Source organism: Lolium perenne, chromosome 1, assembly GCF_019359855.2.
Source record: "Lolium perenne isolate Kyuss_39 chromosome 1, Kyuss_2.0, whole genome shotgun sequence".
Classification (NCBI taxonomy): domain Eukaryota; kingdom Viridiplantae; phylum Streptophyta; class Magnoliopsida; order Poales; family Poaceae; genus Lolium; species Lolium perenne.
In genome coordinates, this window is record NC_067244.2 from 175,320,444 (window position 1) to 175,333,715 (window position 13,272).

At 45.5% G+C, this 13,272-nt stretch overlaps 1 protein-coding gene across 1 annotated transcript; it reads left to right on the forward strand.

Annotated features, from left to right (window-relative positions):
* The first annotated feature begins 7,719 nt into the window (after positions 1-7,719).
* LOC127313469 (MLO-like protein 1) lies at positions 7,720-12,726 on the forward strand. Its single transcript, XM_051343976.2, has 14 exons — positions 7,720-7,941; positions 8,018-8,075; positions 8,454-8,689; positions 9,404-9,520; positions 9,600-9,654; positions 9,831-9,922; positions 10,156-10,230; positions 10,307-10,395; positions 10,499-10,548; positions 11,434-11,474; positions 11,720-11,929; positions 12,020-12,087; positions 12,178-12,238; positions 12,322-12,726. The coding sequence occupies exons 1-14, from the start codon at positions 7,816-7,818 to the stop codon at positions 12,577-12,579; spliced, it is 1,536 nt and encodes a 511-aa protein (XP_051199936.1). The 5' UTR covers positions 7,720-7,815; the 3' UTR covers positions 12,580-12,726.
* The last annotated feature ends 546 nt before the right edge of the window (positions 12,727-13,272 follow it).

The window sequence follows — 13,272 nt, forward strand, 5'->3', positions numbered from 1 at the left end:
GGGGGGGACCCAAGATTAGTCTAGGCAACAATGGCGTTGTTGTTGATGAAGGTGTTGGTCGGTATGCGACGATTTGGTGTGCTAGCTAGGAGCATGGTGAGATTTCTCCGGAGGGTGCAGCAGTTGTTGGTTTTCCTTGTTCTTGTAGATCTGCCGGTGTCGGTGTTTATTTTTTCTTTTCTTTCTCTGCAGTTTCTTCTTATCTTGGTTGTGCTGCCGCTTCAACATGTCTATTATATATTGTGGCTTATGGCTTGAATGTATATGTAACTGGATGAACAACTCACCAGTAATCATGCTATATACTTGACTAATAGGTAAAGGTAAGTGGCCAACTATCAATGAATCAAACAAAAAATGTACATGCTGGAGGATTTTTTTTTTTCTCTATCGTGAAAAACAGCTAGGTATCCATATGCGTAAAGCAGACGTACAGATTTAGCAGTAAAACACAGATGTCCATGCATTAAGTGAAATTTAAGACGAGAGGAGGCGGGGCTTGAAAGAGTTGCTACGTGAGGATATGCTGTGTACATATAATACTTTTTTTTTTCTCTCAATCACCCGTAAAACTTACTTCACGTATAACTCTAATAAAAGATGTACACTTCTTGACTGATCTAGATTGCCAGCTATTTTTCAAATGATGCACACACTATATATCGTAACACATGATGGCAGGACATCCAATTTTACACCCACAATATCGACAAAAACGCATGGGTGCTTGGTATAGGAGATATAAAATTATTCTGCTTAGAAAAGTAAAATGCATTACCTATTTTAGATAGCCACACATATAAAACAATGACAATTAAGACATGCCCAAACCGGTGGCTCTGAATCATGCAGACAAATGGTGGCCGCTTTCAGCACCGGGTGCACCCTTTTTTAGATTGAATAATTTGACAACTCATTGCTAACCCAACTATATCGAAACTGATGACAAGAAATGGACGTAAATTATTGTCAGTTCCTACTACCTCACGACCCAACTATACTGAAACTGGCGGTAAGAAATGGACTAAAATGAAGGCCAGGTCCTACCCCCTCTCAATCTAGCTATATCGAAACCGACAATAAGAAATGGAGGAAAATGATGGCCAGTTGTTCCCACCGCCTGAAAACGGCTATAGTATCATGCTATGGACATATTTGTTGTGAAGTGGAATAGATGTTCTCCATCGTTGCGAGGTTTTGCTTTGTAGCCATGTTCTTAATTTGAATTCCCAATAGAAAAAATATGTTATTATGCATATGTGCTGAAAATAAGTGCATTTTCACGAAAAATCAAATATGACGACGCGCAGATGCCACTAGTGCGATATTTTTAGGAGAGGAGGGGTAGAATTTAGAGAGTCAACTATGCAATCTTACATATTCATAATTAACACTTCTCATTTATTCAAAATGCTCAAAACTCACATGTTCCGTTTTTTTCATTTTGACAAAAATAAAGATCTTCTACCATCTACTGTCATGCACAACATCCTGTTTTCTTCGAATTGTTATTTCTCCAGAATCTCGGAAGAAGCCTCCAGCTAGAACACCACGTCGACGAAGAAAGCACACATATGTGGATTTTTTTCTTGTTGATTTCTGGGCAAACATTTTTCCTAGCTCCGCGTAGCATATATATGAGCCAGACAGCTCATTTCTCGAAATAGGCTTTCGTCCCGCTATATTAGCATAACAACGAACCGATATAAGATTGCGACCACCGCTGGGCTAACAACACATCAAAGCCCAAAAGAAACAAAAGAAGAAGAAAAAAGGAAAGCAAAGTTGACAAAGTCGGATCGACGAAAATGCTGATGATCCGCAGCCGCTGCTCCCTCTGGAAAATTTCCACCATGAGCTTAGCCCTCCGAAGCGCCGCATACCAAAGCAACACCTTCAAAAAGAGATGCGACGATGACGACGCTGCTGTCCGGATAAATCCTAGGGTTTCCCTCGATATGCGGAAGGGTAGTGGGAAGGGGAAACCCCGACGCCCCTCAAGAAGGAATGGCGGCGCCAACAAGCATTACCGCGTCAATGTCGGCCATCTGACAAGGATTTTTCCCGTCCCCCAAAGAACCATGGCTCCGAACACTCCGTCACGCTCCGCCAGCCTCGCCGCCCATCAACTCGCACCACCAGGGTCTTGCAACCACCACCGCCTTCTCACCGTGGCTCACGACGAAGACCGACGAAACTAATAGGAGGCAATCCGAACCGAGGAGAGCCTGAACAGCAGCCACGCGGAGGGCGTAACCTCCACCGCCACCTGCGGTGATAGACCGGACACAGTTATTATTAGAGAAAATTGAGCAATCGAGACGGCTTGTTACACATACACAGTGAGCAACATATGTGCATACAGTACATACCAACAAGTTGTTTCTTGTCTTGTCAGCTCCCCTCAGAGCCCTCGATCAGTACGAATCAATCAACTGTTTAGAGCACGGTACTAGCACAATGTCAACACACGTGCGACACGTGGCACTGCCTTCCTAGGTTTTTGCTTCGATTTGTCAATCGATAAATAAAAATCATATCGTTGGGTCCAAAAAAAAAAACAATCAAAATCAAAACGCAGGTGAGGCGACTCGGTCATTCGTGTGGCTGGCTCGTCACCTGTGCTCCACGTCTGGGCCGGCCGCTCTCGGCTCTCCAGCCAGATGTCGCTAGCACGGAACAGGCGAACAGCGATCCGCGGGGCGTCGCCTATTCCATTCTCAAATCTCAACCCGTCTGTTCCGTTTCGGGTCCCGCCTGGCCCCGCGGCCCGCGCTCGCATTTATCGAACGCCTGTGCTTCCGTCAACTGTAATCCAACTTGACGCTGACGCTCCGTGCAGCGACTCCACCGGCGGCGACAGAGACAGTCGGACATGGTAGCTAGACAAGGCTACAACCGGGTCAGTCGAGAGCTGCGTTCCTTTCACGGGTCACCGACCTCGTGGGCACGGCAGCCGGCAGCGACGGCGGCCACCAGGTTCCCGTTGGCACGGCCGGGTCACGCACGCAGGCTCGCCGGCAGCGACGGCACGGCCAGCTTCCTGCTGTCCCGTCCCGCTCGACTACGAGGCGCGGACTACAGTCTGCACAGGGCGGACTACCTTTACCAGGACGGGTCCCCAGACCAACGTGTCCGTGGCGCGTGGCGTGATTCCTTCCCAAAAACCATGATTCACTAGACCTAGGTTTTTCGCCCTAAACAAGAAAAGGCTGGGCGCCTCACTAGGATTTATAAATACTACTATGACGCAAGAATGAGTTCTAATAATGGAACGGTTCCATTCCATTTCAGTCTATCCCAGAATCGATCAGGCCCTTATATGACACAAACGCACTCTACTCTTACGACTTGAGAGACTAAGCCCATGTAACTTAGGCTATGGTTCTCCTTGTATTCCATTGAATCCCTCTTAATACTAGGGTCTATGACTCAAACAAAGGGAAAAACAAATATGAAATTTCAATAATAAATCATTTTTTAAAGCAAATAATAAATCATTCTCTTTTATCTTTTTAGGCGTACAGATTACCAGCCACCCTACTCGTACTTCCACACGAAATAAATCTTGTTCAGAGTGAAAGTAAAAACTGGTCATTAACACCAAAGCCCACTCAGGGGCAAAGCCATCATTTTCACTTGCCCCTAACAAATAGTTCGTGAACTAAAATTTTGTCAAGATTTTGGTTTTCTCCGAATTAGCCAACAAAGACAAGAAAACAATTAGAATAAACGAAGAGCCACTTTCATAGCAAAAAAAAACTTAATGAGCATGTCAACAAAGAACATAATTTTGATCATGACAAAAGATGGGCATGGTGATTTGGCCACCCAAACAACTCTACCGGTGCCCATTCCGACACGTAGGGTTTTTTCATTGTTTCATGTGGAAATTAAACTATTTGAGAAGTTCTTGCATAATTATGTGGAAATCATGCATTATAATGGAGGGACGAATAAATATGTAATATAAGGTCATAGAAATAACCCATTTTGCGGTAAACAAACCACAGAGGCCAGTTATACGTATATCTTTTTGAAACCTTTTTTTCCCGGAGGATCGTAATTGTTAATTAAGAATGTGGGTAATTTGATTTTGTAACAGGTACCTTTTTTTGTTTTGTTTTGTTTTGTTTCCTAGGGGTTCATTTGAACTTCACCACACCAAAATTTAATAGGTCACTAGCTACAACTGAAAATAAAACGTCTGTTTTCTGATAGCGCAATCAAACATATGTACGTAGCAGAATCCGAATGCAGTAATATTCTGATCTATTATCTTGTATACACAAATCATGAGATTTGGGGAGGTGGAAAAAATAGTGCTAATATTAACTCGCATTTTGTCATTTGAAAACATACCGGCAAATCCAATTTATTGCGAGGTTTATTTAGCTTTCGTGGCCTTTTTATTTGCACACTGTAATATTCGAACTTTTAGAGTAATAAAAGCATCCTTTATAAAAAAATGTAATTTATATTAGAAGGAGCAGCATAATTCAAAACACATGCGACACGTGGCACTAGTTTACTCAGTTTTCTTTTCGGTTGGTCAATCTTTTTTATCCATAAATAAAAAGACTGGTTTTACAAAATAATACTCGCTCAGTCCTAATTTTTTTTTCTGCGCAATTCTTTTCTAGGAACTGAGGGAGTACAATACTCAAGTCAAATCACAGGTCAAAGCGACTTGGTCTTTTGGTGTGGCCGTCCAACCAGCCCACGTCACTTGTGCAGTCCGTCCTGCGCGAGCGTAGGCCACGCCCCGGCCGGCCGCACTCCGCTCTCCAGCCACATGTCCGTAGCTCTCTACAGCTATCCGCCGCGCGTCGCCGGTTTCCAGCCCGGCCCCTCGCTCGCATTATCTGCAGGCCTGAACAACGCCTGTGCTATCCGTCGACTGTAAACCCAACTCTCCGGCCTCTCGCCACCGTGCACGCACGCGGCAGCAGCTTTCACCACACGCTGACGCACCGCCCCCGCTCTCTCCCTCCAGTCAGCGACTCCACCGGCGGCGACAGAGACAACCGGCCATGCTAGACAAGACAAGGCTACAACCGGGTCGGTCGAGAGCTGCGTTCCTTTCACGGGTCACCGGCATCGTGGGCACGGCACGTCAGGGTCACGCATACCTATGTGGGCAGAGCGAGCAGGTTGCTCCTATATCTAAGTTGTTCACGAAGTATCGCTTGTGTCTAGTAAATTTGTTATTTTCCACACAAATATTTTGAACTAAAAATCATTAAAAAAACTACAAATAAGTAATAAGTTTCGAAATGCAAAATATGTGTATTTTAATGGGTGGCGGTGGAGGGCAAAAGGCCAACAGAAATCCTTCTTCTAACTTGTTCCAAAAAAAAATCATTCAAAGCTCGGTACAAAGGTAGGGTGCGGCGCTCCTCCCCGGCGTGCACTCAGTTTTGCCACTGACTAGCAATTGAGCGTACATGTCAATCGCTAATAGTATTTCGCAACATATCGATGGCACACGCAGCCCTCCCTTCTTCTTCTACCCCAGGGCAAGAGAGCTATTAGTTTGTTTAACTAATTTTATTTGCGAGGACGTTTTATAATATGATTTAGAGGGAGTACATTATTCCGTATGTCACCGGCTTTGTTGGCGCTGCTGAAGCTAGAGGGCTCAGCGGTGGTGAGGCAGGGGGATGCCCCCCCCCCCAATGCCCATGCTACAATATGAGGAATTTCATAGCTGAGGGCAGCTCTAGCCGATCTCTTGTGACTTACACGAGCAAAATGATAGAGTAAATGTAGTGAATTAAAATTTTACTCCTCTAATGATGGACGAAACCCCTCTCAAATTTAACTTGTCGGACAAAGTGGCTTCAATGAATATCTCTCTACATCTTCTTCTTCTTCCTTCATGCTTCTTTTGCCTTTCGACGCAACCAACCGGACGGCCACATGAAAGCATAGCACAGTTTTCGACGCTCGTTCTAGTCGTGCATAGGAAACATTGCAACAGCCATTTCGTGCAGCTGGAACGTACCGCTTTGGCGTAATGACGCACACATGGCCAGCAAGAGCGAGGCCAACTCGAACCTCCTAGGCCCTAGCTACAGCCTCGCCGCGCTGATCTTCATGTTTGGCAACAAGAACCTCTCAATGTAGGACATGCCGTCGCTCTTTGGCACGCACACCACCGCCCGTTCGCAGTGCCCGTTCTCCCACAACTGCATCTACAACGAGCGCAAGATAGATCAACGCCAACTTTGTGACGTTGCGGCAGCGAATATGCTTGATGTCGGGTGGCGACAACAAGCTCGAGCCCTTTGACGTCAAGACAATGGACGACTTCGATGATGCCTACTACCAGAATCTGGTGGGCTACCACTGACTGCAGCATTCCCACCAGAATCTCTTTTATGGCAGCTCGAAGGACGCACTGGTGAGGCAATACAACAACACCCCAACCAGTTTCCGACGGCGTGGGTTGATTCCGGTGGTGTTGAACTGGCGTGGGTGGCCGACGGGGTTGCAAAAGGGCCTTTGGGTTTCATTCCAATCGGAGTTGGGGGCATCGGTGCCGTTGGTAGCGATGTTGGCCGGGATGGCGGGAGACGTAGGGGCCCAAAAGTTATCCTCTAGAGAGGCCTCGAAGAGTACATATGAGAGAGCTATCCTCTCTTCTGGAGATCACCTCTTATAATTTTACATCTCTAAAAACTTTGAGGGATCGACTGAGGTGTGCGGTTTAGTGAAAAATTTACTTGGTTTTTAAGGGGTTATTCTAATTTAGACATGAGTTTTAGTAAAAGCTAGCCTTGTTACCCCCTAAGTGCAAGTATAGCAGAGCCCGTACAAAATGTGTTCCTTACAATTGTTTACAAGCCACAAACGCGGGCTCGAGAGGCGGACGCGACGTCCTAGGTGGGGGCACGCGAGAGATCTGGTGGGCGTTGTTGCCTCCGGCCCCAGAGGCTCCGGGGTCGTTGTGGCCAGGCTGGAACCAGCTGCTGCCCTTCGCCATAGCACCGAGGTCTCCGGGTAGGGTTTGGGGTGAGGTGGGTTTGGAAAGCGTCGGCACTAGGGGCGAATAGTGAGAGATTTATCTAAGACCAGCTGCACCGTGCATGTGGGCCTGCGTCTCCTCACCTCCCTCGTCCATTGACAGGCGGGTTCGAGGTTTTTTCGAGACGGTGCACGTGGACGCATGTGCCATCCGCGGCCAACGCTATCCCCGCCCGTTGCGGCAGGACATTGGATCTCGTTTTTAGCCTCCACAGACCGCGACGGATGAAATAAATCTGTATGCGACACTCCGTTGGAGACAACCTTAGCTTAGGACCTAAGGTAATGCTAATAATAACTGCCTAGTTAGCTTAGCATCCAAGCTATTCTATTTCTAACCGTTGGCACGCACACGCGGGCAGCGAGCACGGTACACCTAGTATGGGGTCCCCAAACCAACGTGTCCTTGGCGCGTGGCGTGATGCCAAAAAGCATGATTCACTAGACCCGCCGTTTTAATCCCTTGCTAAACTTAGCGCACGCGAATTCGGAAAGAAATTAAGATACTCTTTCGAGACGTTAGCGACCGCTACTGTAGCATGTGAACCGAACATGGCAGACACGTCTTTCTACTACAGCTAGTACGTCAGGCGAATCGACGGCGCACGCTCCTTCCTCACTTCCTCTTCCACCAGCCCATTTCCTTATCACAGGCAGCCACTACACTACGAGGAGTAGTAGGCCACCGGCTGCAGTAATAAATCACGCGACGCGGCGCGGCCTCTTCCCCCGGTTTCGCACGCTCCCAGTTTCCCACCACCTCGCTCCGCCGCACAGGCTGAAACCATGGCGGAGGCCGTCGGGGAGGAGGCGACGCTGGAGTTCACGCCCACGTGGATCGTCGCGGCGGTCTGCTCCCTCATCGTCCTCATCTCCCTCCTCGCCGAGCGATGCCTCCACTACCTCGGCAAGGTAATCAATCGGCCCGACCGTGCTCATTCGCTGTCCGCTCCTGCCGCTCCGTTCCTGATCGTCGCCGCGCGTGCAGACGTTCAAGAGGAAGAACCAGAAGCCGCTCTACGAGGCCATCCTCAAGGTCAAAGAAGGTACGCACGCACTCATCCCCTAGCTACAACTACTGTTGCTGATCTCACCTTCCGTTTCCTATCTGCAAACGGCCGGTCGGAGTGCTCGATTCCCAGTCTCCCCTTCCTTTCGACTGAATTGTGGTCTGGATTCGACCTCTGTTAAGAAAAAAACGCACCTCTCTTCGGGGGGTAATTCCGTAAACTGCGTGAAGGGCGGTAGGAGCTTTCTTTCTTTTGGCAGCTTTTCTCCTGAAAATCAGTCAAAAGGCCACTCTGTCGGCCCCTCGCCCTTTTTTGACGCTGTGTGCACCCGACCCGCGCTTGTATAACTTATTTTGGGATTGTTCATCTTCTACCCTGTATAGTGAACATGACCGTTCCTTTGCTGTAATGCAGAGCTCATGCTTCTCGGCTTCATCTCCCTGCTGCTCACGGTGTTCCAGGGGATGATCCAGAAGACCTGCATCAGCTCCGGCTGGACGCTCCACATGCTGCCATGCAAAAGGGAGGAACTAGAGGGTGAGGAATCAGGGCCCGCCAAGGAGCACTTTGTCACGTCCCAGATCATCGGCAGGATCGGGAGGCGCCTGCTCAGCGACGGCGCGGCGGGCGTCGAGATCTGCAAGCACAAGGTGATTGCACCGTCTCTGCTGCTCACGTTGTCTGTTTTTCTTGGTGGAACCTATCGTACCAGCAGTTGGTTAGAATTGTGTGCCTGTCAAGTTAAGAGTTAGGCACCATTGTGACTTCTGAGCATGCAAACACTTAATACTTTGGGTTGGGGACTTGCATAGCTAGTTCGCTACCACCACTGCTAGTTGATTTGGATCAAACAGACAGCGCCACGGGGAGGCACACCCCCTGTTGTTGTTGCTGTGATGTCACCGATCTTGATTTGAATGGGATGGAGCCATATTAAATGGGAACATCACTCTCAACACTGCTAGGGGGTGAGCAACTGAGCATGCAGCTGGCGGGTAGCATAATGCCTACACAGACAAGGATAGTTGGTTTAAGCATGCTGTTTATGATTAGGCCGGTTGCTTGAACCTACTCTGGAGGGGTAGTTATGTTGCTGTGCTGATTAACTTACACAGATAAATTGATATGTAATTTGTTTGAGTGGAACATTCTAATGGCTCTGCTCCAAGTGTCCATCTTATCCAACATTTGTTGCTTCCTTATCATGTTGCTCAGGTTGAAAAAAACAACTTCTACTATATATACATTGCACTTTGTCCCTCCCACTCCTTAAGTTTAAAATAACGTTTGACTTTTTCACCATAGAAATTGAGCAATTTTTAGATTTCCTTTCGATTTATGAACTCTAATGTTTGTTTTAACAGGGGAAAGTTCCGTTGATGTCCCTTGAGGCGATACATCAGTTGCATATTTTCATCTTTGTGCTGGCAATTACGCATGTTGTATTCAGTGTTTTGACAATGGTCTTAGGAGGTGCAAAGGTAAGCCCCTTATGAATTTTACGTGCGCTGCGCATTAGCCACTGTAAACCACGTGTTGATTTTCTCTACTCTCGCTCAGATACATCAATGGAAACAGTGGGAGGATGCAATTCAGAAAGATAATGCTGGAAATGGTATTTGAGCCTTTCTTTCTGTTCATAATTATTACAGTGTCAATGATATACTTGCAGTTTGAGAGCAAATTTTTTTCTCCCTGGAATGAAAGTTGATAAATGTGTGACATGAACAAGCAGCTTCGTTTAGAATCCCTACAGGTATACCAGGATGATAATTCCATTATAAACTGCAGGGCCAAAGAAAGTGACTGGTGTACACAATTTCGAATTTATCAGGGAACATTTCAAGGGTATTGGCAAAGATTCTAGAATATTGAGTTGGCTGGTAAGCAATAACGAGTTCTTTTATCAGATATCTTTTTTGTTTGTTGCGAAACTGACCATAGGATTTCTATGCCGTATCCAACTTTACAGCCATATAATTTTTTTTTCTTGGATCAGTACTGAAAGATGGGGCGGGGCTATGTGTAGTTTGGGGGCGTTTTGTGCAAACTCTGCCACAGACTGAAAGTGATTAAGTATTGATGAACTAATTAGCCTTCTCCATTTCCCATTCAGCAAAGTTTTTGTAAGCAATTCTATGGATCAGTGGGTAAATCCGACTACACAACAATGCGTCTTGGTTTTATCATGGTAAGCACCATATTTCAATAAGCTAACCTTGTGTGCTTTCCTCGTATGTGAACATGAGGTCATTTTTGGATTGCAGACGCACTGCCGTGGAAACCTGAAATTTGATTTCCATAAATACATGCTGAGGGTATTAGAGTCTGATTTTAAGAAAGTGGTTGGCATAAGGTAAACAATGAGTATCACATATGTTTGTATATTTATATAATACCACTACAAACTAGTTTTCTATGCAAGTTAGCTCAACCTTTTAGTGTCTTATTTCTTTTAGCTGGTACTTGTGGGTCTTCGTGGTGATCTTTCTGCTGCTGAATGTTAATGGTAAGGTGTAGTTCATCCATTCTGAAGGCCAGTTGTACATTCGATAATTTCTATTGGCTCCCGAGTCAAATGATGACTTCTTTTTAAAATTCCAAAAATCGAATTTATAAGTATTTTTTTTCCAAAAACACATTATAAATATGCAGACTTTTATTGAAAGGATGGACAATTTTTTTTGTGATTTATAATACTCCCTCCATCAGAAAATATAAGTCCTATTTGTTTTGTTCCTAGTCAACTTTCTTAAGTTTGACCAAGTTCATAAAAAAAATCTGCAATACCAAACAAATACAAATATATACACATTGAATATATTTCTATATTCTTGGTAAAACTTAATAAAGTTTGGCTTGAACCAAACAAATACGACTTACATTTAGGGGAATAGGGAGTAGTGAACAATCGCACAGGATCTTTTTATGGATATTTAACTTGTAAATACACTTTAAATATTATTTAGAGTAGACAGTATCTCTGAAACTAGAGTGTAAAATCCTCACTCTTCTATGTCTATTCTTTCCTATAGAACCCCCTTGCCGGGTCAGTTTTTGTTCCTTCAAACAGGCAGCTAGGTGCTGCAGTATTTCTGGATTTGAAAACCAGAACAGGCAGCTAGGCGCTGTAGTAACCCTGGGTCGGAAGGAACCACCAGTTTCAGCATTTCAAACATATGCTACGCAAATCTCCAGTTAAGAAAAATAAAGACATATTTACACATTCCAATTTCGAATTGGATTGTTAAACAGTTACGCTAGTAATGGGTGAAAAAACAGAACCTGCCGCGTAATGGTTTAATTCTGCAAAATTGTTTCCTCAAATCTGTCAGTATTTCATGATTTAAGCATCTCGAAGATATCTTACACCCCATATTTTGCTAATCTGCAGGCTGGCACACGTACTTCTGGATTGCATTCATTCCCTTAATTGTAAGTGTGTATAATCCAATACAGTTTTCTCTGTAAATATTACTGCTTCAAGGGCAGTTGGGATACATCACATCATGACAGCGAGCCTCTCGCACTATGATTACACTAGATATACTAACACAATGTCCTTTTAACGCTAACTTTTACAAGACATTATTTAGTGTCCTGCAGAAATATCAACCACACAATGACAGTGTGCAACTAAAAGGCACCATGGGCTTACTAACTCTCTATTATCCCTGCAGCTGCTGTTAGCCGTTGGCACCAAGTTGGAGCACGTCATAGCTCAGTTAGCTCAGGATGTAGCAGAGAAGAACTCCGCAATTGAGGGTGATTTGATTGTAAAACCATCAGATGACCACTTCTGGTTTGGGCGGCCAAAGATTGTCCTGTTCCTAATCCACTTCATCCTCTTCCAGAACGCCTTTGAGATTGCATTCTTTTTCTGGATACTGGTAAGCATCCACTTAATCCCACTTTCAAATTTGGTCCTGTTATGACTCAAATGACTGATGGAAACATCGTTTACCCTATTTCTGCCATAGACCACTTACGGATTCAACTCCTGCATCATGGGGCAAGTTGTTTTTATTGTGCCGAGGCTTGTTATTGGGTACTTTCACACATGTCTCCAACTTCTTCCCCCCTTGGAAAAAAGCCGAACATGAATTTGTTCTCAAGCATTGAATAATCTTACTTGCAGGCTCATCATTCAACTTCTCTGCAGCTACAGCACCCTGCCTTTATACGCAATTGTAACGCAGGTGCAGCAATATTTGATATCTTAAAATGTTTCTAATCGTCTACACTGATAACTGATGCATGTTGTCCTCTTTTGTGTGCAAAGATGGGGAGCTCCTACAAGAAGGAGATCTTCAACGAGCATGTGCAGCAGGGTGTCCTGGGGTGGGCTCAGAAGGTTAAGCTGAAAAAGGGATTCAAGAAGAGCAATACCACGGCAGAGTCAACCAGCATCGCCGAGTCAGCAGGGCCTTCTGCTAAGATTGAAATGATCAAACGAACATCGGGTGAAGGCAACGATACTACTCCGTTAAACGAGCAGCGCGGGAAGGAAACAAGCAGCGCCAGTGAAAGCATAGAATGATGCAGTTAGAGTAGTGAGTGGCGGTGTCGAAAGCAATGGTTCGTATGGTCTGTATTTTGGTGCTGTAATGATGCCGCTTATTCTTATGCAGTCATTATGCAGATAGATCGCTCCTCGTAGACAAGGGGTAAAGAGGATTTCTGCCCAGGAAGTTGGTTTATAATCTTATAGATTTTGGAGCAGAAGACTACACAACAATCTTAAAGAGACGGCCGTACCGCCTCGCCCGGGAGTACGCTCCCAAGGCGATTTGCCAATTAGGCTCCAGTCGGTGCCAGTGCCATCGGCGATTTGTCTCGCTTCTATGACCTTTGGGCCATGTAGGTGGGGTGCATCTCGGCCCCCGTCTAAGGGAGGGCTTTGTTTTTCTACTTTTTAGGGTTTTAATTTGGTGCGGCTTTTTCTGCACTAAAGTTTCATTGGTTTTAGCCCAATCGTGACGTCGAGAAGTTTGTGGGAATGGTGTCGTTCTCGAGAACTTATGGCTAGGAGAGGTCTCTTGATCGTCATGGAGCTTCATCGGTGTTTATTCCTTCTTTGTCTCTGAGACGGATATGGTCTTCTTGATCTGTTTGCAAATTTTCCGTTCGCACCAACAATGTCTAGCTAACTCTGGATAACTCAGAGAGCAGCGGCAATAGTGCTGCGCCATCGACACGGTCTGGAGGTTGAAAAAAACGAAAGGCATCTAAA